This window comes from Carcharhinus amblyrhynchos, chromosome 21 (genome assembly GCF_965287045.1).
Source record: "Carcharhinus amblyrhynchos chromosome 21, sCarAmb.v2.hapA, whole genome shotgun sequence".
Taxonomy (NCBI): domain Eukaryota; kingdom Metazoa; phylum Chordata; class Chondrichthyes; order Carcharhiniformes; family Carcharhinidae; genus Carcharhinus; species Carcharhinus amblyrhynchos.
Genome location: NC_137344.1, coordinates 41,059,048 through 41,084,973, shown reverse-complemented (window position 1 = coordinate 41,084,973; position 25,926 = coordinate 41,059,048). Strand labels below are relative to the sequence as shown.

Below are 25,926 nucleotides of genomic sequence, written 5' to 3'. Positions count from 1 at the left end.
AATTTCTAAGATGTAATTTAGAAACAGCTTTAACATTAGAAATATTGCCATGTTGATCAACAGTGATGTGTGGGGAGCTGGGGAGGGTGGCACTGCACAAGTTTTTTTCGATCAGCAAAAACTCTGGTCTGCAGCTTCATCCAAAGGAATGAGGCAATAGATGCAAAAAAAACACCCAATGCCACAGCAATTTTGCCAATATCCAGGAAAAAAACAAAGCCAACCACCACTTGAAACTGAGATTGGAAATGACAATTGCATACGCTGCCCCATCAATCTTGCAGAAGCTTCCTTACTGTGGCTTGTGCCACGTTGGTTGATTGTCCCACAAACTGGTCAAGCAACAGCCTGACGCAATCATACTCAGAAATATAGCATACAAAAAATGCCCCTGAAACCGTCATCATCCTGGTTATATCTGGTCCATCAGCAAGTCAGATCCAGCAGAAGCGCAGTGGTATAAGTCAGGAGGGAGTTGCCCTGGAAGTTCTCAACACTGGATCACATGAGGTCTCATTATATCAGGCCCAAACATGGGCAAGAAAATCACCAACCGGCTCACTGTGGATCCCATGAAGTTTCATGACAGTGGTTAGCACAGTTGCCTCAGGTGACTGTATGGTGTTTGCACATTCTCCCACGTCTGTGTGAGTTTACTCTGGATGCATCAGTTTCCTCCAACAGTCCAAACATGTGCAGGTCAGATGGATTGCTCATGCTAAATTGCCTGTTAACATCCCAACATGTGTAGGTTAAATCATTGCCCTGGGAAATGTATGGGGTTATGGGAATAGGGTGGGAGAGGGGGCCCAGGTAAGCTATGCTATGAGAGAGTTAGTGCAGACTCAATGCACTAAATGGCCTCCATCTGCACTGTAGGGGTTTTATGACAGAGTCCCAACATGGGCAAGAAAACCACCATCTTGTGCTAAACAGGATAGATTTCAACCAGATCTAGCAACTCAAGGCTGGGCATCCATTAGGTGAAGTCCCGAAAGACATCTGCCAGATTGGGCACATGAAGAAACTAACAAGGGGAAAAAAGCCACTACACCTTGTCCTCACTCAACCTGTCACAGACGCATCTCTCCATAACAAGCATAGGTAGGAATGACGACTTCATAGTCATTGCAGAGACAAAACCTCATCCTCAGACTGAGCATACCCTCCATCGCATTGTATAGAGCTACCACCATGCTAAATAGGATAGAAAAATTTTGTAAGGTGTCGGTGACAGTGCTATTAGGTGGCCCTCACATAGCAAAAACTTGCTTACTGATGCTCAGTATAGATTCCATTAGGGCCACTCAGCACCTAACTTGAATACAGCCTTGGTCCAAAAATGGACAAGAGCTGAACTTGGACAGCAGGTGACAATGACTAAGGCAGCACTTGACTGAGTGCGGCATCAAGGAGTCCTGGCAAATTTGGGAATCAGGAGGAAAACTTTCAGGTGGTTGGAGTTATACAATTATTTACTGATTACTTGCTGCACCTGTGTGCTAGCTTTATGTTTCATGCATAAATCCCCCAAGTCCCTTTGTGTTGTAGCTTTCTGCAGCTTTTATCCATTTAAATATTTCGGCTTTCAAAGCAAACAACTTCACTTTTTCACACATTATACTCCATCTGTCAACTTTTTGCCCACTGACTCAGTCTATCAATTTTTTTTGTAAACTGCTTATATCCCTCTCGCAACTTAAATTTGCACAGTAATAGTGGAAAGGTAACTACAGTACATTCACTTCCTTCCTTCAAATCATTAATATATAAACAGTTGCGGTCTCCAGATGGAAAGGTGGTAGGACTGGAGGGTCTCAATGACATTACTGTTACTAGAGAGGCGGTGCTCGACAGATTGGAGGGGCTGATTGTGGACAAGTTCCCAGGACCGGATGGAATGCATCCGAGGGTTCTGAAAGAAATGGCAAAGATGATAGTGGATGCCTTGGTGGTTATTTTCCAAACATCGCTGGATTCCGGGGAAGCGCCGGAAGATTGGAAAACGGCTAATGTTACGCCGTTGTTTAAGAAGGGTGCCAGGCAAAAGGCAGGGAATTATAGGCCGGTTATTTTAACGTCTGTTGTAGGTAAAATGTTAGAATCCATCATCAAGGAGGAAATAGCGAGGCATCTCAAGGGGAATTGCTTGATAGAGTAGACGCGGCACGGTTTCGTTAAGGAGAAGTCATGTCTGACAAATTTACTGGAGTTCTATGAGGATGTGTCTAGGGCAGTGGATAGGGGAGAGCCGGTGGATGTGGTCTTTCTTGATTTTCAGAAGGCGTTTGACAAGATACCTCACAAGAGGTTATTGCAGATCAGGGGACATGGAGTTGGGGGTAGGGTGTTAGCGTGGATAGAGGATTGGTTGTCAAATAGGAGGCAGAGAGTGGGGGTCGATGGGTGCTATTCGGATTGGCGGTTGGTGACTAGTAGAGTACCCCAGGGGTCGGTGCTGGGGCCTCAGCTATTTACCATTTATATAGATGATCTGGAGGAGGGAACCGAGTGTATGGTGTCGAAATTTGCTGATGACACCAAAATTGGTGGAACGGCAAATTGCGCGGAGGGTGTGGAGAGTCTACAGAAGGATCTAGATAGGCTGGGCGAATGGGCCAGGAACTGGCAAATGGAATTTAATATTGGCAAGTGCGAGGTGGTCCACTTTGGTAGGAATAATGGTAGGAAGGATATTACTTACGTGGAGAAAAACTGCAGCAGGCGACAGTGCAGAGGGACCTCGGGGTCCTTGTGCATGAGTCGCAAAAACCCAGCTTGCAGGTGCAACAGGTGGTCAGGAAGGCGAATGGGATGCTGGCCTTCATAGCGAGGGGGATTGAATATAAAAATAGGGAGGTCTTGCTGCAGCTATATAGGGCATTGGTGAGGCCGCAGCTGGAGTACTGTGTGCAGTTTTGGGCGCCGTACTTACGCAACGATATTTTGGCCTTGGAGGGAGTGCAGAGGAGGTTTACATAAGAACATAAGAAATAGGAGCAGGAGTAGGCCATCTAGCCCTTCGAGCCTGCCCCGCCATTCAATAAGATCATGGCTGATCTGTCGTGGCTCAGTTCCACTTTCCCACCCTCTCCCCATAACCCTTAATCCCCCCTCTTATCAAAAACCCATCAACCTGCGTCTTAAAAATATTTAGCGAGGCAGCCTCCACCACTTCAACGGGCAGAGAATTCCAGAGATTCACCACCCTTTGAGTGAAGAAATTCTTCCTCAACTCCGTTCTAAACCGCCCCCCCTTTATCTTGAGGCTGTGCCCCCTAGTCCTACTGTCTTTTTTGAGCGGGAAGAGTCTCTCCAACTCTATCCTATCCATCCCATTCATCATCTTATACGTCTCAATGAGATCTCCCCTCATTCTTCTAAACTCTAACGAGTACAAGCCTAGTTTATTCAGCCTCTCCTCATAGCTCAACCCCCTCAACTCCGGTATCAGCCTAGTCAACCTCCTCTGCACTCCCTCCAAGGCCAAAATATCTTTGCGCAGGTGCGGCGCCCAGAACTGCACACAGTACTCCAGCTGCGGCCTCACCAATGCCCTACACAGCTGCAGCAAGACCTCCCTACTTTCATATTCAATCCCCTTCGCTATGAAGGCCAGCATCCCATTCGCCTTCCTGACCACATGCTGCACGTGCAAGCTGGGTTTTTGCGACTCATGCACAAGGACCCCGAGGTCCCTCTGCACTGTCGCCTGCTGCAGTTTTTCGCCACGTAAGTAATAGTCCTTCCTACCATTATTCCTACCAAAGTGGACCACCTTGCACTTGCCAACATTAAATTCCATTTGCCATTTCCTGGCCCATTTGCCCAGCCTATCTAGATCCTTCTGCAGACTCTCCACACCCTCCGCACAATTTGCCGTTCCCCCAATCTTGGTGTCATCCGCAAATTTCGACACCATACACTCGGTTCCCTCCTCCAGATCATCTATGTAAATGGTAAATAGCTGAGGCCCCAGCACCGACCCCTGGGGCACTCCACTAGTCACCATCCGCCAAACCGAATAGCACCCGTTGACCCCCACTCTCTGCCTCCTATTTGACAACCAATCCTCTATCCACGCTAACACCCTACCCCCAACTCCATGTCCCTCGACCTTCTGCAATAACCTCTTTTGAGGTACTTTGTCAAACGCCTTCTGAAAATCCAGAAAGACCACATCCACCGGCTCTCCTCTATCCACCGCCCTAGACACATCCTCATAGAACTCCAGTAAATTTGTCAGACACAACTTCCCTTTAATGAAACTGTGCTGCGTCTGCTCTATCAAGCAATTCCCTTCAAGATGCCTCGCAATTTCCTCCTTAATGACGGATTCTAACATTTTACCTACCACAGATGTTAAACTAACCGGCCTATAATTCCCTGCCTTTTGCCTGGCACTCTTCTTAAACAACGGCGTAACATTAGCCGTTTTCCAATCCTCCGGCACTTCCCCGGAATCCAGCGACGTCTGGAAAATAACCACCAAGGCATCCACTATCACCTCCGCCATTTCTTTCAGAACCCTCGGATGCATTCCATCCGGTCCTGGGGACTTGTCCACAATCAGCCCCTCCAGTCTGTCGAGCACCACCTCTCTAGTAACAGTAATGTCATTAAGACCCTCCAGTCCTACCACCTTTCCATCACTAACACCCGGCAAATTATTCACGTCCTCCTCCGTGAAGACAGATACAAAAACGTTATTCAATACCTTAGCCATATCCCCATCCCCTACCACTAGGTCCCCTTTCTCATCCTCTAAAGGACCAACGTTCACCCTAGCCAGCCTCTTCCTTTTTATATATTTATAAAAACTCTTGCCATCCTTTTTTATATTAAGCGCTAGCCCAGCTTCATAGTTTCTCCTACCCTTCTTTATCAGCTTCTTTGTCAATCTTTGTTGACATTTAAACCTCTCCCAATCCTCTTCTCGCCCACTACTCTTAGCTACTCTAAATTCCTCCGCTTTTAATTTAACACTTTCCTTCACCTCCTTCGTTATCCACGGCTTATTACCTCTCCTCCTACTGTCCTTTTTGACCATCGGAATACATTTCCGCTGAGCACCAAGATCGATCTCCTTAAAGATCCTCCACTGCTCCTCAGCAGACCCTCCCTCCAACGCGCTCCCCCAGTCAACATTCGCCAATTCTTCTCTCATCCTACCGTACTCCCCTCTATTGATGCCGGAGTTGAGGGGGTTGAGCTATGAGGAGAGGCTGAATAAACTAGGCTTGTACTCGTTAGAGTTTAGAAGAATGAGGGGAGATCTCATTGAGACGTATAAGATGATGAATGGGATGGATAGGATAGAGGTGGAGAGACTCTTCCCGCTCAGAAAGGACAGTAGGACTAGGGGGCACAGCCTCAAGATAAAGGGGGGGCGGTTTAGAACGGAGTTGAGGAGGAACTTCTTCACTCAAAGGGTGGTGAATCTCTGGAATTCTCTGCCCGTTGAAGTGGTGGAGGCTACCTCGCTAAATATTTTTAAGACGCGGGTTGATGGGTTTTTGATAAGAGGGGGGATTAAGGGTTATGGGGATAGGGCGGGAATGTGGAACTGAGCCACGACAGATCAGCCATGATCTTATTGAATGGCGGGGCAGGCTCGAAGGGCTAGATGGTCTACTCCTGCTCCTATTTCTTATGTTCTTATGTTCTTACACGTCACCAATCTGAAAAAGAGCCCTGATTCCTGCCCATTAGCCAATTCTCTATCCATGCCAATATGTTACCTCCAACACCACGGGCTCTTATTTTATGGCTTAACCTTTTGAGGTACCCTGTTGAATGCCTTCTGGGTGTCCAAATACAACCCATTGACTGGTTCCCCTCTGTCTACTCTGGTTGAGACTCTGTCAAGAAAACGCTAATAAATCAGACATGATTTTCCCTAACTCTCTTTGATTAGATTCGGATTTTCCAAATGTGCTATTACTTCCTTAATAACCGATTCTAACATTTTTCCAACAATAGGTGTTAGGCTAATCGGCTATAGTTACCTGCTTTTCGCCTCCCTCCCTTTTTGAATAGGCGTGTCACATTTTCCAATCCTCTTGTATCTCTCCAGAACCCAAGGATTTTGGGAAAATTACATCCACCAGCTCTGTAGCTACTTTAAGGATCCTAGGGTGCAAGCCTTCAGGGCCAAGGAATTTAACTGCCTTCACGCCATTAGTCTATCTAATACTACTGCTCTAGTGATGGTACTTAATTCCTCCCCCGTATTAAAAAGGGATGTGCAAAGTATCTTCCACCACAAAGATTGATGCAAGCTATCTCTAACTCTTCTGCCATTTCCTTGTTCCCCATAACTATCTCCCAAAATTCATTTCCAAGGGGCCTATGTTTATTTTAACCTCTTCCCTTGATACATTTGGCTCTTATTGTCAGTTTTTAATATGCGTCGCTAGTTTGCCTTCATAGTTCATTTTCTATTATCTTTTTTAGTTCTTCTTTGTTGGATTCTGAATTTATTCCAGTCTTTGGGACTATCACTGGTTTTTGCCTCCACAAGCACTTCTCCTTTCAATTTAATACTCTCCTTAACTTCCTTGGTTAGCCATGGTTGGTTTATCCCTCTCGGAATCTTTCCTCCTTACTAAACATACTTTTGCTGAGAATCATGAATTACCTCCTGAAATGCCTATCACTGCTTGCTTACTGTCTTTCCTTCTAATCTATCCATCCAGTCCATTTTAGCCAACACTATCCTCATTTCATTGTAATTCCCTTTAGTTAAGTTAAACTCACTTGTTTCAGACCCAAATTCCTCACACTCAAAATGAATATTAAATTCTATCGTGTTATGATTACTACTGCCTCGTGGATCTTTTACTCTGAGGTCATTTATTAAACCAGCCTCTTTACCCATTACCAGATCTGCAACAGCCTGAACCTTGGTTAGCTCCATTACATATTTGCTCTACGAAACTATTCCTCATGTACTACGAATTTGTCATAGCTACCCTTTCCAACTTGATTAACCCAATCAACAAGATAAAAGTCACCCATTATTATTGCTCTATTCTTTTTACACACTCCTATTATTTGCTGATTTATATACCATTTTCTATAGTGTAGCTACTGTACTATACACTACTCTTACAAATGTCTTCTTTCCCTTGCTTTTTTTTTTACCTCTACGTCATCCATATCTAGATTGTCTCTCACAACTGGCCTCATTTAATCGCTTGTTAAATGTGCTATCCCACCACCTTTCCCTTCCTGTCTTTCCAGAAGGTCAAATATTCCTGGATATTAAGTTCCCAGTTTTGATCTCCTTTTAGCCATGTCTCCCTAAATGGCAAAGTGATCATATCCATTTAACTCGATTTGCACCATCAGTTCATCTACTTTGTTCTGACTGCTTCACACATCAAGATACAAGTGGCAACTAACTTTCATGCTATACAAATGCCTTACAAATGACCATCTCCAACAAAAGCAATCTAAGCAACTTCCCCTAACATTCAGCTCATTTAGCCATCTATTGAGAAGATTTTCAATGTTTTGTGACTATTATACATAATAACAATCATATTAAAATTAACAGAATGCTGTCCAAGTCTCAATGAGAAGTTTAAAAAAATTCAGAGAAACATGTGGTCACAATGTTAGAAGATCAGTACCGTACTACCAATCCTATCTCCTCTCGGCCTCTCAAACACCCTTCTAAAAAAAAAATGGGGAAGAATTTTAGCAGGGGGTGCATGGTCAGTTTTTGATAGATTTGGGCATATTGTCATTGCAGCCACACCCTAAATTTCATGATCTTTTAAGCCAGGTAATTGTATTGAGGTTAAATATCTCAAAGTTAATTTGGAGTAAATCCTTAGTCTATTTGTTTAAAGTTGTAATCACAGCATTAATTTCTGCCTTTCCCATTTCTTGGAAAACTCCTGTTACAGGTCTGACTGTAAAGGCCAGCCACAGATTCATTAAAAGTATCATGTGTGTTTTACATTCCAATCAATTATTAGTGATAATTCCAAAGTGAAATAAATGAATTGTCAGAGCATTGATAATTCTATAGTGGAATGATCAAGCTTGAAAACTACAAAAATCTTTCAACAACAGATCTTGTGTGGAATAATTCTACAGTTCTACTGTTACAAAAAAATCGTTTCTTTGTTTCAGCCCTGATAAACACTGAAAATTACACAGCATTTCAGAAATAAAGTAGTAAATGCTAATAATCTCCATGTGCCAAGAAATCCAACAAAAGTTCTGATGGTTACTGGTACACAATTTCACATAAATGCAATGTCAGGAAGACACTGACAGAACTTGTACTTTGTATTGAAGTTCTAACAATCTCTATGTATGCCAGAACACTGCAGAAGAGTGCTAAAATATTTGCATCCCAGAAAAGTAGTAGTATTTGCGAGACCAAAGATCCACAGGCTGTTAGTTGGAATGGCAGTACAGATACCCACTACCCAGTTATGAGTCAGAAGCAAGTTTCAGAATATAGTACCATGAAATTGGAGCTTACTTTGCTCGTTTCCACAGACGCTTAGCTGAACGCCTAAAGCAGAGAAAACAAAAATTTTTTTTAGAAATAATTGCAACACAATAAATTTCCACAGCTACCACTGTACTTGTTAAAGACTGATCAGTAGGCTTCTTACCCAACACTGTTGGTTAATCTACTGAAAAATGAATGCTGACTTCTTTGAAAGCTACAATGCATAATGAAAGAGTCGAAGTGCATATTTTTCAAATTAAAATGAATTTTTATCAGTATTTAAAAAGATTGTTATACAAATGGAAAAATTCACAAAACATTTGGGATGAATCACCATTAGACACAGTTCAATTACTTTTGACATGACTAAGTTGGTCATCTTCACTCAGTAACTTGAATATTCAATCCTTCCCCAAGGTGCGACACCTAAGCTTTCCCTCAATAAAAATTAGTAGCGACAGCAAATCCTTTGAAGTGTGCTGAAGCATCATGACTCAAACAAAACACCCCAACAGTTATGGACCTGAAATTAATACTTGTACTTCAACAAAAAATTATTAAATGACATTGTAAATCTATAACTTCACAAAACTAACATAAAATGACAGTGATGAAAGCAACCTTCATCATCAGGTCAGAATTATAGTGTATTATAATTGTTCACAGTGATAACTAGGTCAAATGACAGATTCCACACCATTTATTACTAACTACCGTGGAGATGCACAAAATTGAAGGGATCATCTAAACAGTAGATTAGAAAGAAAGCTTTCACTTCTTTGGGCCTGCAGTCAAATCTTCTTGTATGCTCTGGGCAACACAATATAATAAGTAATAATGCATTTGATGGCTGCAAATCAGTGATCCTGAATCTAATTTATCCTGCAAAGACCTTTATTGAAAAGCAAATCTAAGAGGTAAGAATTAGGAATAATATTGCACCTATGTGACAACATTTTTTCAAATAGCTAATGGAAGAAGCATTAGGAAAGGTAACCAACAAATTAATCAAAGAGGTAACTTTGAAGTAAAGTCATAACAAAAGGGAGTCAGAGGTGTTGGAGCACTTAAGGCCCATGGCTGCCATTAATGGGGGTGTAAAGGAAATGGGATATGCACAAGGAGCCACAGTGGGAAAGGGTTATAAAATGATTGTAGGGCTAGAAGAGGTTGCAAAGATGGAGAAGTCAAGGCCAGGAAAAGATTTGAATATAAAGGTTGAAAATATTAACATCTTAACCACTGGTGGACCAGGAGCCAATGCATGTCAGTAAGCAGAGGAACGCTGGGGTAAACAGGACAGCTGCAAATTAGGATACTAGCAACTGAGATTTGGATGAGTTTAAGAGGGTGGAAGAAGGGAAGCCAGCTAGGAAAGCACAGGACTATTCTATATGTTACTGACTTCCTTGCTACATAATAGTTGTGAAACTGAACATCTTTCACTTCAGGGACTGAGGGTTGCTTCGTTGATCATTACTTTGGATGGAGTAGAGGTTTTAATGTTACAGGTACTAAATTGGGACCTTGAACGTGCATGATTACAGACTTAGCCGAGCACCAGAAGAGGCTTTCATATCACCAGCAATTAGCTCAAATCTTGATTCGACAGATCAACGTCTAATCACATCATCTAGTTCTAGAACATGTAGTTGTTTCTGGACAAGGTATTAAATTTAAATACGAGTGGATAGAATTTCTCTTGAATGCCATGTGCAAGTTGAACAATAATTTGCAGGCAGGTTTATTTGTATTGGAAGGGTTGTTCTTGGCACTTTATAAGAAAACAATACAGAATTAGTAACTGTACATTTGTATCTTTTAAAATGTACTTTTAATTAAAGCAAACCAGTTATCACATTAAAATCACAGTTATAGATATTAGAACCTGCCCAATGTCATCAATAAACGCAAAGACTCATCAAACAGCAACACAATTCAATCACGGCTTTACATCAGTTCATGTTTCTTCCATTCTAGTGCACATTAAAGTTCACTTATTTAAGATACACTGCACCAAGACCTGTGGGATGTGTGTGTTAGCCTGTGTTCTATTTCCTACCAAGATACCGCCAACACATCTACTGTTCCAACAGAGGCTCAAACATTCCAGACAACTGCTACACAAATTAAAAATGCCTCCTGCCTAGCTGTGCTCCTGCTCCTAGCTTTTAAGCAAAAACTGAAACAGGAGAATCCATTAAAGAAAGTCATACAATATTGGTCTGAAAAATCAGATGATCTCCTAAAGTATTGCTTCAAGTCAGTGGACTGGTCAATATTTAAAAACTCAGCAACCAACCTGGACAAGTATGTCACTACAATAATTAACTTCATAATAAGTGTATCGAAGACTGTGTGCCAAGGAAGCAAATCCCAGCTGGAAACCATGGATGAACAGGGATATTCATTGCTTGAAGTCTAAGTCTGAGGCGTTCAAGTCAGGTGGCCCTGACCAAAATCAATCTGTGAGGTGGAGAGCATTAATTGGATAGTTTCTTAAGCACTTGTAAAGAGACATCTACTGACAGAGGGAGAGTGGAGTCAGAAGATATACGCCCGTAATGCTATTAATAAACCTGTTCCAAGAATGGCTCTTGTTTCCTCCTCATCAACTGGCTATCAGGAGTCTAACATCTTGATACTGCAAGCTTTCAGAGAGTAAAAAGGGGCAAGATCAGAGCTTTCTCTTGCAGTCTACTCTTTTATATAAAACAGAGCTAGATTCAAAGGAAGAAAAACAGAAAGCAGCATAGTGAAATAAAGAAAGGTAAGGGATGAAGACGCTATCCATATATAGAAGTGCCCTGTGGATTGATGCATTTCATTCAATAGACCATTTTGTACCAGTCTCATCTCACCTGTGGTATCTGAGCTCTCCATCTCAAAGTACGGAGAACAAAGGGACCAAGCTCTTCCCCAATGGTTAAGATATATTTGTATTTATATAGGAACAGGAAGTGATTATTCAGCCTGTCGAGCCTGCTCCACCATTCAATAAATCATGGCTGATCTACTTCGCTCTGCCCCCTCCCCCCCACCTTAACCCCTGATGCCTGTATCAAAAATTCTATAACTCATGAATAAATTTAATGACCTAGCCGCCACTGTTTTCTGCAAAGAGAATTCCACAGACAAACTGACCCTCAAAAAAAAAAATTCTCCTCATCTTAGTCCTAAAAGAGATGGCTCTTATTCTTAAACATGCCCCCTAGTTCTAGTCTACCCCACAAGTGGAATCATTCTATCCTATCAAGTCTCCTCAGGATCTTGTATGTTTCACTAAGATCACTTCTCATTCTTCTGAACTCCAATAGGTATAGGGTCAATCTATTCAGCTTTGCTTCACAAGATAAACCCCTCACCTCAGGAATAAACTGAATGGAGTTTCTCTACACTGCTTTTAACTCAATTGTATCGCATGCCCAGTGCTCCAGCTATGGTTGCACCACTACAGAAAGCTTGTTGAATTTCATATTGTGTTGCTTATTGTCTTTCCAGCTAGTCAGGCACTGTCAGAGGTAGAAATAAGCAATTTCAGTGATGGGACAGATATGGGATCAGAAGCTCATCATGGAATCAAATGTGACACTAAGGTGGCAACTGCACGTAGAAGTATCGTTGAGTCTTCACTATATTTAGTTGAAGTAAATTTCTACGAATCCAATACAATAGACAAGTACTATGATAATTTAAGAGCATATGAACAAGAGTAGACCATTTAGCCCCAAAGGTCTATTCTGCCATCCAATGAAATTCTGGCTGATCTGCAATCTAACTTCATACCAACTTACCTTTGCCCATAGCTCTTAGTACCCCTGGACAACCAAGATTTATTAATCTTAGGTTTAAAATTATATTTCCAAGAGAACACTCTCTGGAAATTTACTTCGGCTAAATATTGGTTGAGTCTTCGCATTCTTTTCAGACCATACCAGGAACCTGAGCCAATGACTCAAGACAGCTGCCACCTTCATGTCACATTTGATTCCAAGATGAGCTTCTGATCCCATATACATCCCATTAGTGAAACTGCCCACTTCCACCTCTGATACTGCCTGATTAGTAAGTAAGCAAGCAATGGAATGTAAAAGTCAGCAAGTTTTCTGTTTACATCCCTTTGCGTGTAAAAGTATTTGCTAATTTCACTAATCAATAGCCTGACACTAATTTTTAAAGATCTCCTTTATTCCCCAACAGTAGAAACAGGTATTCTATCTATCCAATCAATGTCCCGTGATCCCTTGAAAATTTTGATCAAAACACCATAATCTTCTAACGCCAGGAACTGGTACTCGAGTTTGTGTAATTTCCCCTTGTAATTTAATCCTTGGAGCTATTCTGGATTCCATCCAAGAATAATATATACTTCCTAAGGTTTGGTGTCCAGGAATGGACAAACCGAGGCTTTGTACAGCAGAAGTTGGATTTTTACCTCCTCCTATTAAAATCAAGGCCAGCATGGAGACTTTTTGAGCATTTTCTATGCCTGCTCATAACATTAATGATATAGTACCTGGACCACCAAATCTCTTTGGACCTGCACTGTTTCAATCAGGAAGTACCTTTGTGGGTTAAGTGAATGACCTTCTATTTTCCAAAACGAAATCCATTCGCCAGAGATTTGCCAATTCACATAATCTAACTGTCTAAGCAATATTATACTCCCATCAACATTGCTTACACTGCCACTGATCTTTGTCATTGGCAAATTTTGGAAATGTGGCTTTGTATCCCATCAACTTATTAAATACTTTGGAGGAAGGTGCTGAAGCAGTTGGGCGCCCTCAGCTTCTACTTTTGATTATTAAATCAGGGGAGAGCACGAACACAGTCCCCCACTACCACAAATTTTGCAGCTGAGTGTCCCGCATCTGGGGACATCGCAGATGTCAGCACACCGAAAGTGCAATGGGCGAGCCTTATCCTGGGCAAACTACCTATCTGATCATGGTTTCACCCTGCCAGGTAAGGGTGCCCTCAGCATACATGTGGAAACTAATATTGCTCTCTAATTATGTAATTAAGGAATAGCATGTACATGACAAGTAGGAGGGACCAAGAACAGATTACCCAGAAGTCTATGGGAGCAGGAACAGAAACTACTGCCAGTGGTATCCAGGCAAAAATTTTTGATTTGATTTATTGCCACATGTAAGGGCATAGTGAAAAGTATTGTTTCTTGCGCGCTATACAAAGCATACTGTTCATAGAGAAGGAAACGAGGGAGTGCATAATTATTGTTACAGTCATAACTAAGTGTAGAGCAAGATCAACTTAATGCAAGGTAGGTCCATTCAAAAGTCTGGTGGCAGCACGGAAGAAGCTGTTCTCGAGTTGGTTGGTATGTGACTTTAGACTTTTGTATCTTTTTCCCCGACAGAAGGGAGTCTGTCTGGGGTCCTTAATTATGCTGGCTGCTTTGCTGAGGCAGCAGGAAGGGTAGACAGAGTCAATGGATGGGAGGCTGGTTTGCATGATGGATTGGGCTACATTTTTGTAGTTTCTTGCGGTCTTGGGCAAAGCAGGAGTCATACCAAGCTGTGATGCAACCAGAAATAATGCTTTCTATGGTGCATCTATAAAAGTTGGGGAGACTTGTAGCAGACTTGACAAATTTCCTTAGCCTTCTGAGAAAGTACAGGCATTGGTGAGCTTTCTTAACTGCAGTGTTGACATGGGGTGGGGGGGGGGGGGGGAAACCAAATGAGATTGATTGAATAGACCCAGGCGAGTCCAATCTCACCCAGCCAAAAAGCAGCAGGAAAGCATTGGAGAATGGTGCAGTCAGCCTCACTGAAGTCTGCCAACAGAACTAGGAGTGATGGCATACCATTGCCAGTCACGCAATGTCACTTTGGATTCTGATACTTTGGCAGGAGCAAATATGATTTGAGGAATTCAAACAGTTCTGGAAAAGGCATAGATTTGGGAGGTGACAGCACATTAAAGGACTTTGGAGAAGGGGCAATAGTTTGGAAGAATGGGGGGGATGGTGTTATTTTGAGGAAAGGGATGACTATGGCAGATTTGAAGACTGGGGAGAGTTACATCAGGAAGGACTTTTTCTACAAAGGACAATTAAATCTGAAACTTAGTCCCTTAAAAGTCTGCTGGGTAAAGTAAAATTTGAGAGATTTGTTAGATAAGGATAGCAAAAGAAACTAAATAGGCAATTGAAGTTGAGGCACAGATCAGGCATGCTGTAGCCGAGTTATGGAAGAGGTTTGAGGGGCTGAATGATCTATTCTTATTTCTATTTTTTTTAATTCATTTTGGGACATGGCCATCGCTGGCTGGCCAGCATTTATTGCCCTTCCCCAATTGCTTTTGAAGGGCAGTTAAGAGTCAACCACATTGCTGTGGCTCTGGAGTCACACGTAGGCTAGACCAGGTAAGAACTGCACATGCCCTCCCCTAAAAGGACTTTAATGAACCAGATAGGTTTTTCAGACAATTGAGAATGGTTTCATGGTCATCAGTAGTTTCTCAATTCCAGATTTTTTTTATTGAATTCAAATTCCACAATTTGCTGTGGCAGGATTCGAATCCAGGTCCCCAGAACATTAGCTAAATTTTTGGATTAATACTCTAGCGATAATACCACTAGGCCATCATTCCCTTCCTTAAAGCAGCTGCATTTTTTGTAGCAGCAGTAATTGAAGTACCTTTAATGATTCTTAAAGAACATCCCCAACGAAAACTACATATTTAGACTACTTATTCTTTCTTGATTAAGCAGTACTATTTTTGCCCACCACTAGAGGAAATCTGACTATGCATATTATATAGGAGAGCCAATGGACATTATCTACTTGAATTTCCAAAAGGCCTTGACAAGGTGCCACAGAGGGCTGCCGAATAAGATAAGAGCCCGTTGTGTTACAGACAAGGTGCTAGCATGGATAGAAGATTGCTGACTGGCAGAAGGCAGAGTGGGGATAAAGGGGCCCTTTTCAGGATAGCAGCTGATGACTCTTATCTTATTCAGCAGCCCTCTATGTGGCACCTTGTCAAAGGCCTTTTGGAAATTCAAACAGATAATGTCCGTTGGCTCTCCTATGTAATACACATAGTCAGATTTCCTCTAGTGGTGGGCAAAAATAGTATTTTTAAAATCTAGAAAGAATAAGTAGTCTAAATATGTAGTTTTCTTTGGGGATGTTCTTCTAGAATCATTAAAGGTACTTCAATTACTGTTGCTACAAAAAATGCAGCTGCTTTAAGTGTTGGGACCACAACTTTTCTCTTTTATATATAAATGATCTAGATAAAGGAACTGAGGGCACTGTGGCTAAGTTTGCAGATGATACTAAGTCTGGTGGAGGGACAGATAGTAATGAGGGGGCAGGGAGGCTGCAGAAGGATTTGGACAGGTCACGAGTGGGTGAAGAACTGACAGATGGGAAAGTTTGAGGTTATGCACTTTGGTTGGAATAATAGAGACGTAGACTATTTTCCAAGTCGGAAAATAATTTAGAAATCATTCAGAAAAGGGACTTGGGATTCCTAGTTCAGAACGTTCTTATGGTTAACCTGCAGGTTGAGCTGGTAGTTAGGAAGGTAAACGCAATGTTAGCATTCATGTCAAGGGGCCTAGAACTTAAAAGCAGGGATGCATTGATAAGGCTTTATAAAGCTCTGGTCAGACTACATTTGGAATGAGAGCAATTTCGAACCCAATATTGAAGGATGTGCTGGCCTTGTAGAGGGTCCAGAGAAGGTTCATGAGAATGATCCTAAGGAATGAAAGGCTTGATGTATAAAGGAGCGTTTGAGAAATCTTGGGTCTGTGCTTGGGAGTATAGAAAGATGAGGGGCAATCTCATTGAAACATACAAAATACTGAAAGGCCTGGGTAGATTGGACATGGAGATGATGATTCCATTAGGAGAGACTAGGATCCGAGAGCACTGCCTCAGAGTAAAAAGGGACGACTCCTTAGAACTGAGATGGGGGGGGGAATTTCTTCAGCCAGCAGGCAGTGAACCTGTGGGATTCACTGCCACAAAGCCTGTGGAGACCAGGTCATTAAGTGTATTTGAGAGATGGATATGGGTTCCAGGAAAAAGCAGGAGAATGGGGTTCAGAAACATATCAGCCATGAAAAGACTCAATAGGCCAAATGGCCAAATTCTGCTTCTGTATCTTAAAACTTGCACAAGGGTGGTACCATTACAATGTGCTCCTGCAACCAACTGATATTTTTAAAAACTCTTCCAATTAATTTGGCCAATTCAATTTAGGATACATTCAAGTAAAACCTACAATTTACAATGTTGATTCTGGACTAATAGTTTATAGTCACCTAATTTTGCTAAATTAAGTGAAATGTTATTCATTTCCAAAGAGGCTATAAAACTTTCTTAAACTTCTTGTTTATTTCTTTAGATATGAGAAAATTAATTTTAATCTTCATATTTTCATTGCACATATTACATTTTCCAAAGTTGGAAAGTTGCATTGAACAATACATGCTCCTGTTGTTGCAGTTCTGCTTTATGAGCTTCCCTTCGTAAAATTAGTTTAAGTGCCAAAGACATTTTAGAAACTGCAATGTTACTTGCCCACACAAACAAATCAAAACATCTGCAATTTGAGTTTCAATTTCATGCTTTCCTTTAATCTAATGGGACATATCCCATCCAGATGAGATAAGATTGGAGAAAGCTTGAATGGGGAGCAAACGCTGGCACGGACTGGTTGGGCCGAATAACCTGTTTCTATGTTTTATATCCTGTATAAATTTTGTCGAAGAGGAAGTCCATTTTTAAAAACTGTTCCGAGGATGAATTTTACCAGACAGACCAGATGTGTTCAGACTCAATTGACCAAAAGCATTTCGTACCCAAGCAGCAGGAAACACAATAATTGAAAGTTTAACGCAGCATTACAGGCATATTAAACATCCCCTAAAAATACTTTGAATCACTGATTCTCACTGCAACTACAGGAATTTAAAGCTCAGGCCAAATGTCATTGAAATGTTATAATATGCAACAAAAATGGAACTTCTCAACTGACTTCTCTTCGTGATAATTAATTAAACATAGGTAGCAAAGAACTGTGTATTTTTAAAGCAAATAGGCCTCCAGAATGTAAAACTACGTCGTTTCTGCATACCACACGCATCAATATCCCTCTGCTTTTCTACACAGAAAGTGTGATAACATACAACGAAAATTTCTGAACCAACCAAATAAAGCAGCTTAGTAGGCAATTTCTCATTTTGGCACGCAACATCGATCAATATCCTTATGAGAAAATAAACCAAAATGTTAAGTATTTTACAAATTTATACGAAGTACTGGTATCCGCACTCCCATAAAAAATTCCAAGGAAAAATGCATTAATGAGTAGAATTTTCCTAATGGTACATTTTCACTATAGTCAATGATTGAAATAAAGCAATTTTCACTTTGCACCACTACTAAGCTGGTAGAGTGAATGTCTCATCCAATTACTATCTGTCCTTGATTCAGAGACAGCCTAGAGGATGCAATCTCACTGAACAAAGAATGTTACAGCACAGGAACAAGCCCTTCGGCCCTCCAAGCCTTCACTGACTATGCTGCCCGACGTAACTAAAACCCCCTACTCTTCCAGGGAGCCTTTCCCTCTATTCCCATCCTATTCATGTACTTGTCAAGACACCCTTTAAAAGTCATACTGTACCCATTTCCACTATGAGTTCCAGGCACCCACTACTCTGTAAAAAATCTGCCTCGTATATCTCCTCTAAACCTTGCCCCTTGCACCTTAAACTTATGCCCCCTAGTGATTGAGTCTTCCACACTGGGAAAAAGCTTCTGACCATGTCCACTCTGTCCATATCTCTCAATCTTGTAGATTTCTATCACGTCTCCCCTCAACCTCCGTCGCTCCAGTGAGAACAAACCAAGTTTCTTCAACTTCTCCTCATAGCTGACATCCTCTATATCAGGCAACATCGTGGTAAATCTTTTCTGTATCCTCTCCAAAGCCTCCACATCCTTCTGGTAGTGTGGCAACCAGAACTGAACACTATATTCCAAATGTGGCCTAATTAAAGGTTCTATAAAGTTGCAACATCACTTGCCAATTTTTAAACAATTTTTAAACTGCCCAATGAAGGTAAGCATGCCATATGCCTTCTTGATTACCTTCTCCACCTGCAGTGACCTGTGTACCTGTACACCCAGATCCCTTTGCCTATCAATATTCTTCAGGCTTCTGCCATTTACTGTACATTTCCTATCTGAATTAGACCTTCCAAAATGCATTCTCTCATATTTGCCTGCATTAAACTCCAAACTGCTTCAGTGTGACACTGTATCAGAGTCCAAACCTAGCGCAGAATCAGCCAGATTCCTGAATCATTTCACAGAATTCGCTGGACTTCCTGGACAGCCTACATTCCCTTAATTTATGTTCTGGGCATCACTCATTCCAGTGCTCAAAACACTTAAATATTTAATTACCTCTGCAAGTATCAAAACAAATAGAGTTCACTCTTCATCTGGACAGTCAATTTCTAGCTGGGGATAGGTGATGACATTGAATCAAGATGAAATGGAGCTTGCTGTCTGAGTTCAAGCTAGTAGCGGCGGAGTACATGCGCTCTTAAGTTAGCGGCGTGATTTTCAACATCAAATGTTTACTGCCATAACGAATTCAGAAGGAAAATTAGTACTTGAACATACATTGTTCAAGTTTCAAAACAGAAGGCAGATATATTAAACCTCACTTACTTTCAGAGAGCCTCATGCAAAGAAAAAAAAATGCAACTACATCCTGCAGTTGAAAAACACATTGGTTTCCTTTCTCTTTGGTAAAAGATACGCAAAGAAACAAGTTGACTATTCGGCCTTTTGAGCCAGTTCTGTCATTCAATTGGATCTGTATCTCAAATCCATCTACCCTCGAGTGTTTCGATAAGATTCTACACAATTACCTAACAAAAGTCTGACAACCTCAAGTTTTGAAATTTTCAGCTGACCCAACCTCAAAAACCTTCTAGGAGAAGAGTATACCTGACTCTCTCAATACTTTGCGTGATGAAGCAGTTTCTCACATCACAACTGAATGGCCTAGCTTATATTTTACATCCTGTCCCCTTTCGTTCTGGACTTTCCCCACAGACAAATTGTTTACCTCTATCTAATTTCTTCAATCAATTTGAACACCTCAGTGAGATCAATGGAATCATGAGATCATCATTCCCTTGAGTACAAGAGAATACAAAAACTTAGTTTATTGTCCTCACAATTTGATGCCGGCATTACTTTTGTGAATTTGCACTGCATCTCACCAAATCCAATACATCAGTCCAGCAGCGCAATGTCAAGAACAGGACACAGTACTCAAAATGAGGTCAAACCAAGCTTCATATCTACCCATCCGTTGCATCCCATCACACATGATAAAGGTCAACATTCCATGAGTCTTTAAAATTACTACACGGTGTACACATAGACACATACATATTCGAGTCTGCCGTACAACGACCAGACTTGCACAAGCACACAAATAAAATCAAATACCAGGGCCTGTCCAACAGCACTCTGACGCAGTCAAGAGCTGCGATTGCCATTCTTTTACCTAAAATGTCAATTTAGGGGCATGAGAGCAGCATCCCGATGTACCAAGGATACCTTCCCTCACCACTTCCCAGAAGATTACCCAAGTCCATGTTCAAATCTAACGACACCTCAATACTGGCCCCAAAACCTCCAGAAATAAACTTCAAACACAAAATGTAAATCAAAAGTCAGCGACTTTATCTACAGTTCTACTAACATCATCACTAACTGTTGGTCAACTGAGGGGAATGTAATGCCCTTATACTAACGGACGTTTATAAAGTTGACACTTCACACACAATAATTTTTCAAATTTAAACAGTCAAAAATTAAGGTATAGCCTCAAAAATGTTCTTCCTCTGTTAAAGCTTCTATTTAGTCACACCCTAAATTGTACCAATTTATTCTGAGATTCAATGGGCTCAGGATAGGTGTGGCAGGGGAATGAGCAGTAAAATAATGTAGGTCACTAACCAAAAGTGTAGTAGTCCTCATTTTTTGAGTGAAGTTCTCCTCCACATACCAACTTTCCCACCCTCCTCCCCTCTGGATCTTGATCTGGACTGAGGAAGGGCTTCTGTTTGAGATTTCTGTGTTTCAATTCTGTTTGAAAAACACAATAAAAAACATGTAACAGGGCAATTTCACCTTCCAAATACAAAAAATGGGTAACTTTTCTTAATGTGGCACATACAGGGAAACCAAGGAAAGTGCCTTTATTATCAAGATAATTAACAAGTCTGGATCCCACTGATATAAAAAGCACAAACTGGGACATTTACATAACATAGAGGTTAAGAGATCCAAGTAATGGGATGATGTAACATGCTCTTAAAGGACAGGCAATCTAAAACCTACTGGGTTTCACTGCCCTTAGGTTACGTTCATGGCATAGGGAAATCGGAGTCCATAAAGTGAGAATTATACCTTGAGTAATTTACCGATATAAAAGGCTTAATTACTTCAACATAGTAGATAAGATCGGGTTTAAATACATGGCACATTCTACTTAAAATAGCAAACCAGAAAATCAAAAGCCAGAATGACATTTACAGCTTCAAGTAATTCAATAATTGGTCATTTCTTTTTAAACAGATAGTCACTTAATATCATGCCATAGCTCCCTCAGTTACTAACTCATGCTTCAATGGGTTCATGGCCAGCATCCCACTGTCCACTCCCGAAAGCGTTGACTGACTCAGCTAATCCATCTTTGAAACATCCGTCATGTGATGGGACTGTGCTTTTAAGGAATGTATTTTGATCATGATTCTCTGCAGAATGTTTTGTTGGCACCTTGTTGTCTGTAGCTGGTGTCCTTTATTGTTACTGAAGCAGTACAATTTATATCATGTTGATTTTAATCTGAAGTAATGCCGTGTTCTGTGGTCCCTAGGATTGCTGAGTGAAGTTTGATTGTGGGTGATTGACAAGTCATTTCATGTGGCTAGGGACAGCTATTTTTCAGAGCATTTCAGTTTTTAGTTTCATTTTTCAGTAGTAGTTTGAAGCTGAGAGAGACAGCAGTGTTTTCCCCCTCTCTGGAGTTGTAGTTTCTGCTGTCTGTATGTCAGTTTTTAGAAGTTGCCAGAGATCAAGTTCACCTCTCTGCAGTTTGGCTGCTTGGACATGCTTCTCAGAAAACTGCTGACTTGGATGTTACATAGGTGTTACAATGCTGAAAATCCAGTGTCAGATGAGCATACTTTTTCTGTGCCAAGTCTGAAGGAGGGTGCATTTCTGTGTGATGTGTTCAACTTGGAATAAGAGAGATAGCTAGCTGTTAGGAATTATACTGTGTCATGTTTAAGTCTTATAAAAGTTATGCTAATTTGTTATATTTTAATGGTATTCTTAAACTTTGTTTGATAAAAGCTTTCCAGTGAGTCACTTGAATCATACTGGTTTACCAATGCCAAAATCAAATATAAAACTTATGGTTGATACTAACTTCACAAAAGACTTAGAGCCTTTGGCCTGGGTCTGAACACTTCACTTCTACAACCATCCATCAAGCTCTCGCTCTTCCAACTGCAACCACAAGTGTGACACATTTCATCCACAACCCACACACGCCACCATCCCCGCCACAGAGTCTGGCCATTATATAAAGTTGTGTGACAAGATGCTGGGCTAACATCCAATGAATCTGGCTCAGTCTTATCTTTCCATCTCACCAAAGTAGAGGTCCTTCCACTTGAAGCAGAATGCAGTCTTGTCAGGAAACTAAAATCATTCATGGAAGATTTATAAAACTGAATCTATTTTGGGAAAGTTAGTTTTTTGGTAAATCTGGATGCAAACAAGGCTCATGACTTTCAAAATGTTTAAGATTTCAAAGCTCTTAAAACAACTTGCTCAAGCAATTTGCAAGAAACAATCTGTGACAGAATATTGAGAAACTTTTGAAACAGTAGTTTGATACAACGTATCCAAATTGCGCTACTACTTTGCTTGCAAATAATTCATAGAATCTCCACACTACAGGTGGCTATTTGGCCCACAGAGTTTTAAAGTTTATTTATTAGTATCACAAGTAGGCTTACAGCCACATTGCAATAAAGTTACCGAAATTCCCCTCGTCACCACATTCTGGCATACACTAAAGAAGCTAGCATGGCTTATGCACCTAACCAGCATGTCTTTTGGACTGTGGGAGGAAACCCGTGCAGACACAGGGACACAGGCTGTGACCCAGGCTGGGAATTGAACCCGGGACTCTGGCACTGAGAGGCAACAGTGCTAACCATTGTGCACCATGCTACCCACAGTCTGCACCTGTAACAATCTTACCCAAGCCCTATCCTCAAAACTACATGTTTTTACCCTGCTAATCCCCCTGACATTAAGGGACAATTTTTGAAGCATGGCCAATCCACCTAAATCGCACATCTCTGAATTGAGGAAGGAAGCCAAAACACCCAGAAAAAACCCACACCGACATGGGGCAAATGTGCAAACTTCACACACAATCACCCAAGTCTGGAACTGAACCCAGATTCCAGGCACTGCAAAGCAGCAGTGCTAACCACTGCGCCACCAATTAGCATAGGCTCTTAAGAACTGCATGCTGGGAAAACAAGGACGACAGCTTTTAGTCTTCAGTATCTCAAGCTCATTACACAGTTGGAAATGCAGCCATGTCAATTTGAGATCAAACTTCAATAGCAATATGATGTATTAAACAAACTTGATTTGGATTAATACTGGAAGAATCATTTTGAAGAGCATTTTTCTTAAGAAAGCATTTTGTTATTGACAACAAATACGCTGAAAAAGTGAATTTTGTTTACTGATCTGGCATTTACTCAATGACAAAATACAACTTCATACGTTGGGTTAAGTCACAGAATTGGTTTAATTTGTGAAAGAAACATGCAATGTCTCTGTAGCAGGGAATACAGAAATTTCTGCTTTGAGACTATTAAAACAAAGATTAATTTAAAATGGGGACGACAGTATGCCTTAAATATAATCAAAAGCATCACAATGTGCCTCATACCTTATACAAAAGTATTGCCTGTTTAAGTGCACACATTTTTTTTAAACAAGTATTGTAGATTTAAATTGTATTCTTGTATTTACTTGCAAGCTTTGGCCAACAAGCATTTACCCCTCCAGCATAATGGGAAATAAGCTTAGACAGGCTGCATTCTTTTGGAACAATGAAGCATACAGCATATACGCTATCAGGGGCATTCCAGGCAGCTACAAGCTTCCATTTTTTGAAAATGAATAGAAGGATTCAGCTTCTAGTTACAATGAATAGACATATTCAGCCTCCACTGATAAGGGGACAGAAAACAGACAAGAAAGATGACTCCCTTCTCATTCCCGGGAATGCAGGTGTTAGGAGAGATCCTTGAACCTACCGGATTTGCGTAGATAAGTAGGCAATGAGGAGAGGGGGTGGGAGACGAAGAACCTCTGGGTTTGGTTGACCAATTAATTCCTAATTCTGCTGGAAGGGAGAATGCTATTGGTCAAAGAAAATAAAGTGTACAAATATTATTGCTCCGTCCAGCTTGGATAACAGGTTGGGTGGGAGGATCTAATCTTCAGAAATGTATATCGGCTTGTTTATTTGCTGTTCATCAGAGAGAAGCTGGAATCCTCTGACTCTGTCCCAATACGTACTGGTAAAATAAAGATTCTTATTTAGCTGCATATTGTCTTTCACAAGTCTTTGTCAGCTGAAATCAGCTGAAAAAAAGACTCCCCTCCCCTTCTCACCCCCCTCTTCGAGATACACCCCAAGAAAATCCTCTTAGTCACTTTCTTACCAATGCACTGAATATTGAAATTGCAAAATGCTCTAGTGGACCGAAATTCAACCACTGCTGTCAAATTTCATCAAATCAACAGGAAGTCATTCTATATTTGCAAGCAAAGTGGAGAAGGACCCCAAAATGTTGATCTATAGCACAGAAGGACTGAGTTATGAGAGAAGACATTAGAAACTTAGATTCTTCAGCTTTGAAAGGAAGCAACTGAAAGGGATCATCAGCAAGATTATACAATATAGTGAACTGTAAAAGGAAGGTCAAATTAGCAGACTAACTGTGGTTAAATTGACAAATGGCAGATGACAAAGTGAAGATGGTCCAAATTTGTTCTTCACACATTAATCAATACTCGTGGACTTTTAGGTTAAGGAGTGGAGGAAAAAAGTGAATATTAAGGAATAGTGTTATGATACTGTGCCTTTAGCAAATGTATGTGAGCCATATTCTTGCGCAGGATCTGTTGTCAATTTATGCACTCAGAGCCCCCCTGTCTACTGGCATCCTATACTGTCGCTGCAGCAGCATAATTGCATCTAATGTCGAGAACATCTAATGTTGGCTTTAATCTGAATTAATGCAATTCTGCCATTTTCCCCTGGGGATTTTGCAGAGTGCGGCTTGGATTGGGACGATTGGCAAGTATGGTCACATAACGGGGAAACTGGGCTTACACAGAAAATTCAAGCTTGGGTGCTGCTTTTGAAATTGAGAGCAGCATATTTCTTTTCCCCTCTGTGGACTTGGAGACTGGAATCTGCCAGGAGATAAGTTTCTTTCTTGGAGATTCTGCTATTTGAGAGTGGATCTCTGAAAATTGATGTCTGGATCTCTGACCAGAAGCAGTAAAAAGCTAAAAATCTAGCATCACATAAGCATCTTTGATTTCTGTGGTTAACAGGTTCTATAGAAATGTCTATGGGATATTGCTACAAATTTAAACAATAGAGATAGCTAGCTGTTAAGAATTATACTTTGCCATGTCCAACTATTTTAATTGGTAAAAGTTATACCATTTTTGTTATATTCTAACTGTGTTAGATAAAGTTTGTTTTGATAACTCCAGGTATGTTTCAAGTGATTCACTAGGAAGGTTTTAAATACCTTATACTTATACTACCTAATGCCAAAATCAAATGTAAAAGTCAGGTCTGGGTTAACTTCACAAAATACCTTGGAGTTTATGGTCTGGGCCTTAACAATGGTTAGATGAGGTGATAGAAGATTATAGCTTTCTTTTAGATAAATGAACTGCATCAAGTCACCTTCATTACATTGTTAGAAACGTGAGGTATAATAAGGTTGCTAGACTTTGGGACTGTCTCTTTAATTGAGGTTAAAATAAAAGGAGGCAGGTGAGTTACTCAGATCTGCCTCAACAGGACTGTTGACTGACTGGTACAGATTAAAAGGAGGGCCAGATTGTTTGCTGGAAAGAAAGTACAAGGTGGAAATAATGGCAGACTTATCTGTGCTTGTAAAATACCAGGAAGGTTTTAGAATGACAGACATGCTATGAACTGCCAATTCAATTCAAGATTAAAAAAAGAGAGCTGAGGTCTTAAGGATAACTAGTCAGCATTTCCACATGGATGGAAAACCCATG

The 25,926-nt window shown here is 40.9% G+C and overlaps 1 protein-coding gene and 1 non-coding gene across 5 annotated transcripts in view; both read right to left on the bottom strand.

The window, feature by feature from the left end:
• LOC145356377 (dual specificity mitogen-activated protein kinase kinase 4-like) overlaps window positions 1-25,926 on the bottom strand; it is a 160,269-nt gene that overhangs the window by 87,436 nt on the left and 46,907 nt on the right. Inside the window, exons 2-3 of one of the 4 annotated variants that reach the window (XM_080209053.1) lie at window positions 20,512-20,640; window positions 8,504-8,536 (exon numbers count right to left, since the gene is read on the bottom strand). The exons of 1 other annotated variant lie outside the window; for it this stretch is intronic. In XM_080209053.1, the coding sequence (XP_080065179.1) occupies window positions 8,504-8,536; window positions 20,512-20,640 (162 nt within the window). The remainder of the gene's footprint in view (window positions 1-8,503; window positions 8,537-20,511; window positions 20,641-25,926) is intronic. 2 more of the 4 variants (XM_080209054.1, XM_080209055.1) reach the window with 2 other exon arrangements.
• Window positions 13,290-13,452, bottom strand: LOC145356731 (U1 spliceosomal RNA). Its single transcript, XR_013889203.1, has one exon. It is a non-coding gene; the product is annotated as a U1 spliceosomal RNA (small nuclear RNA).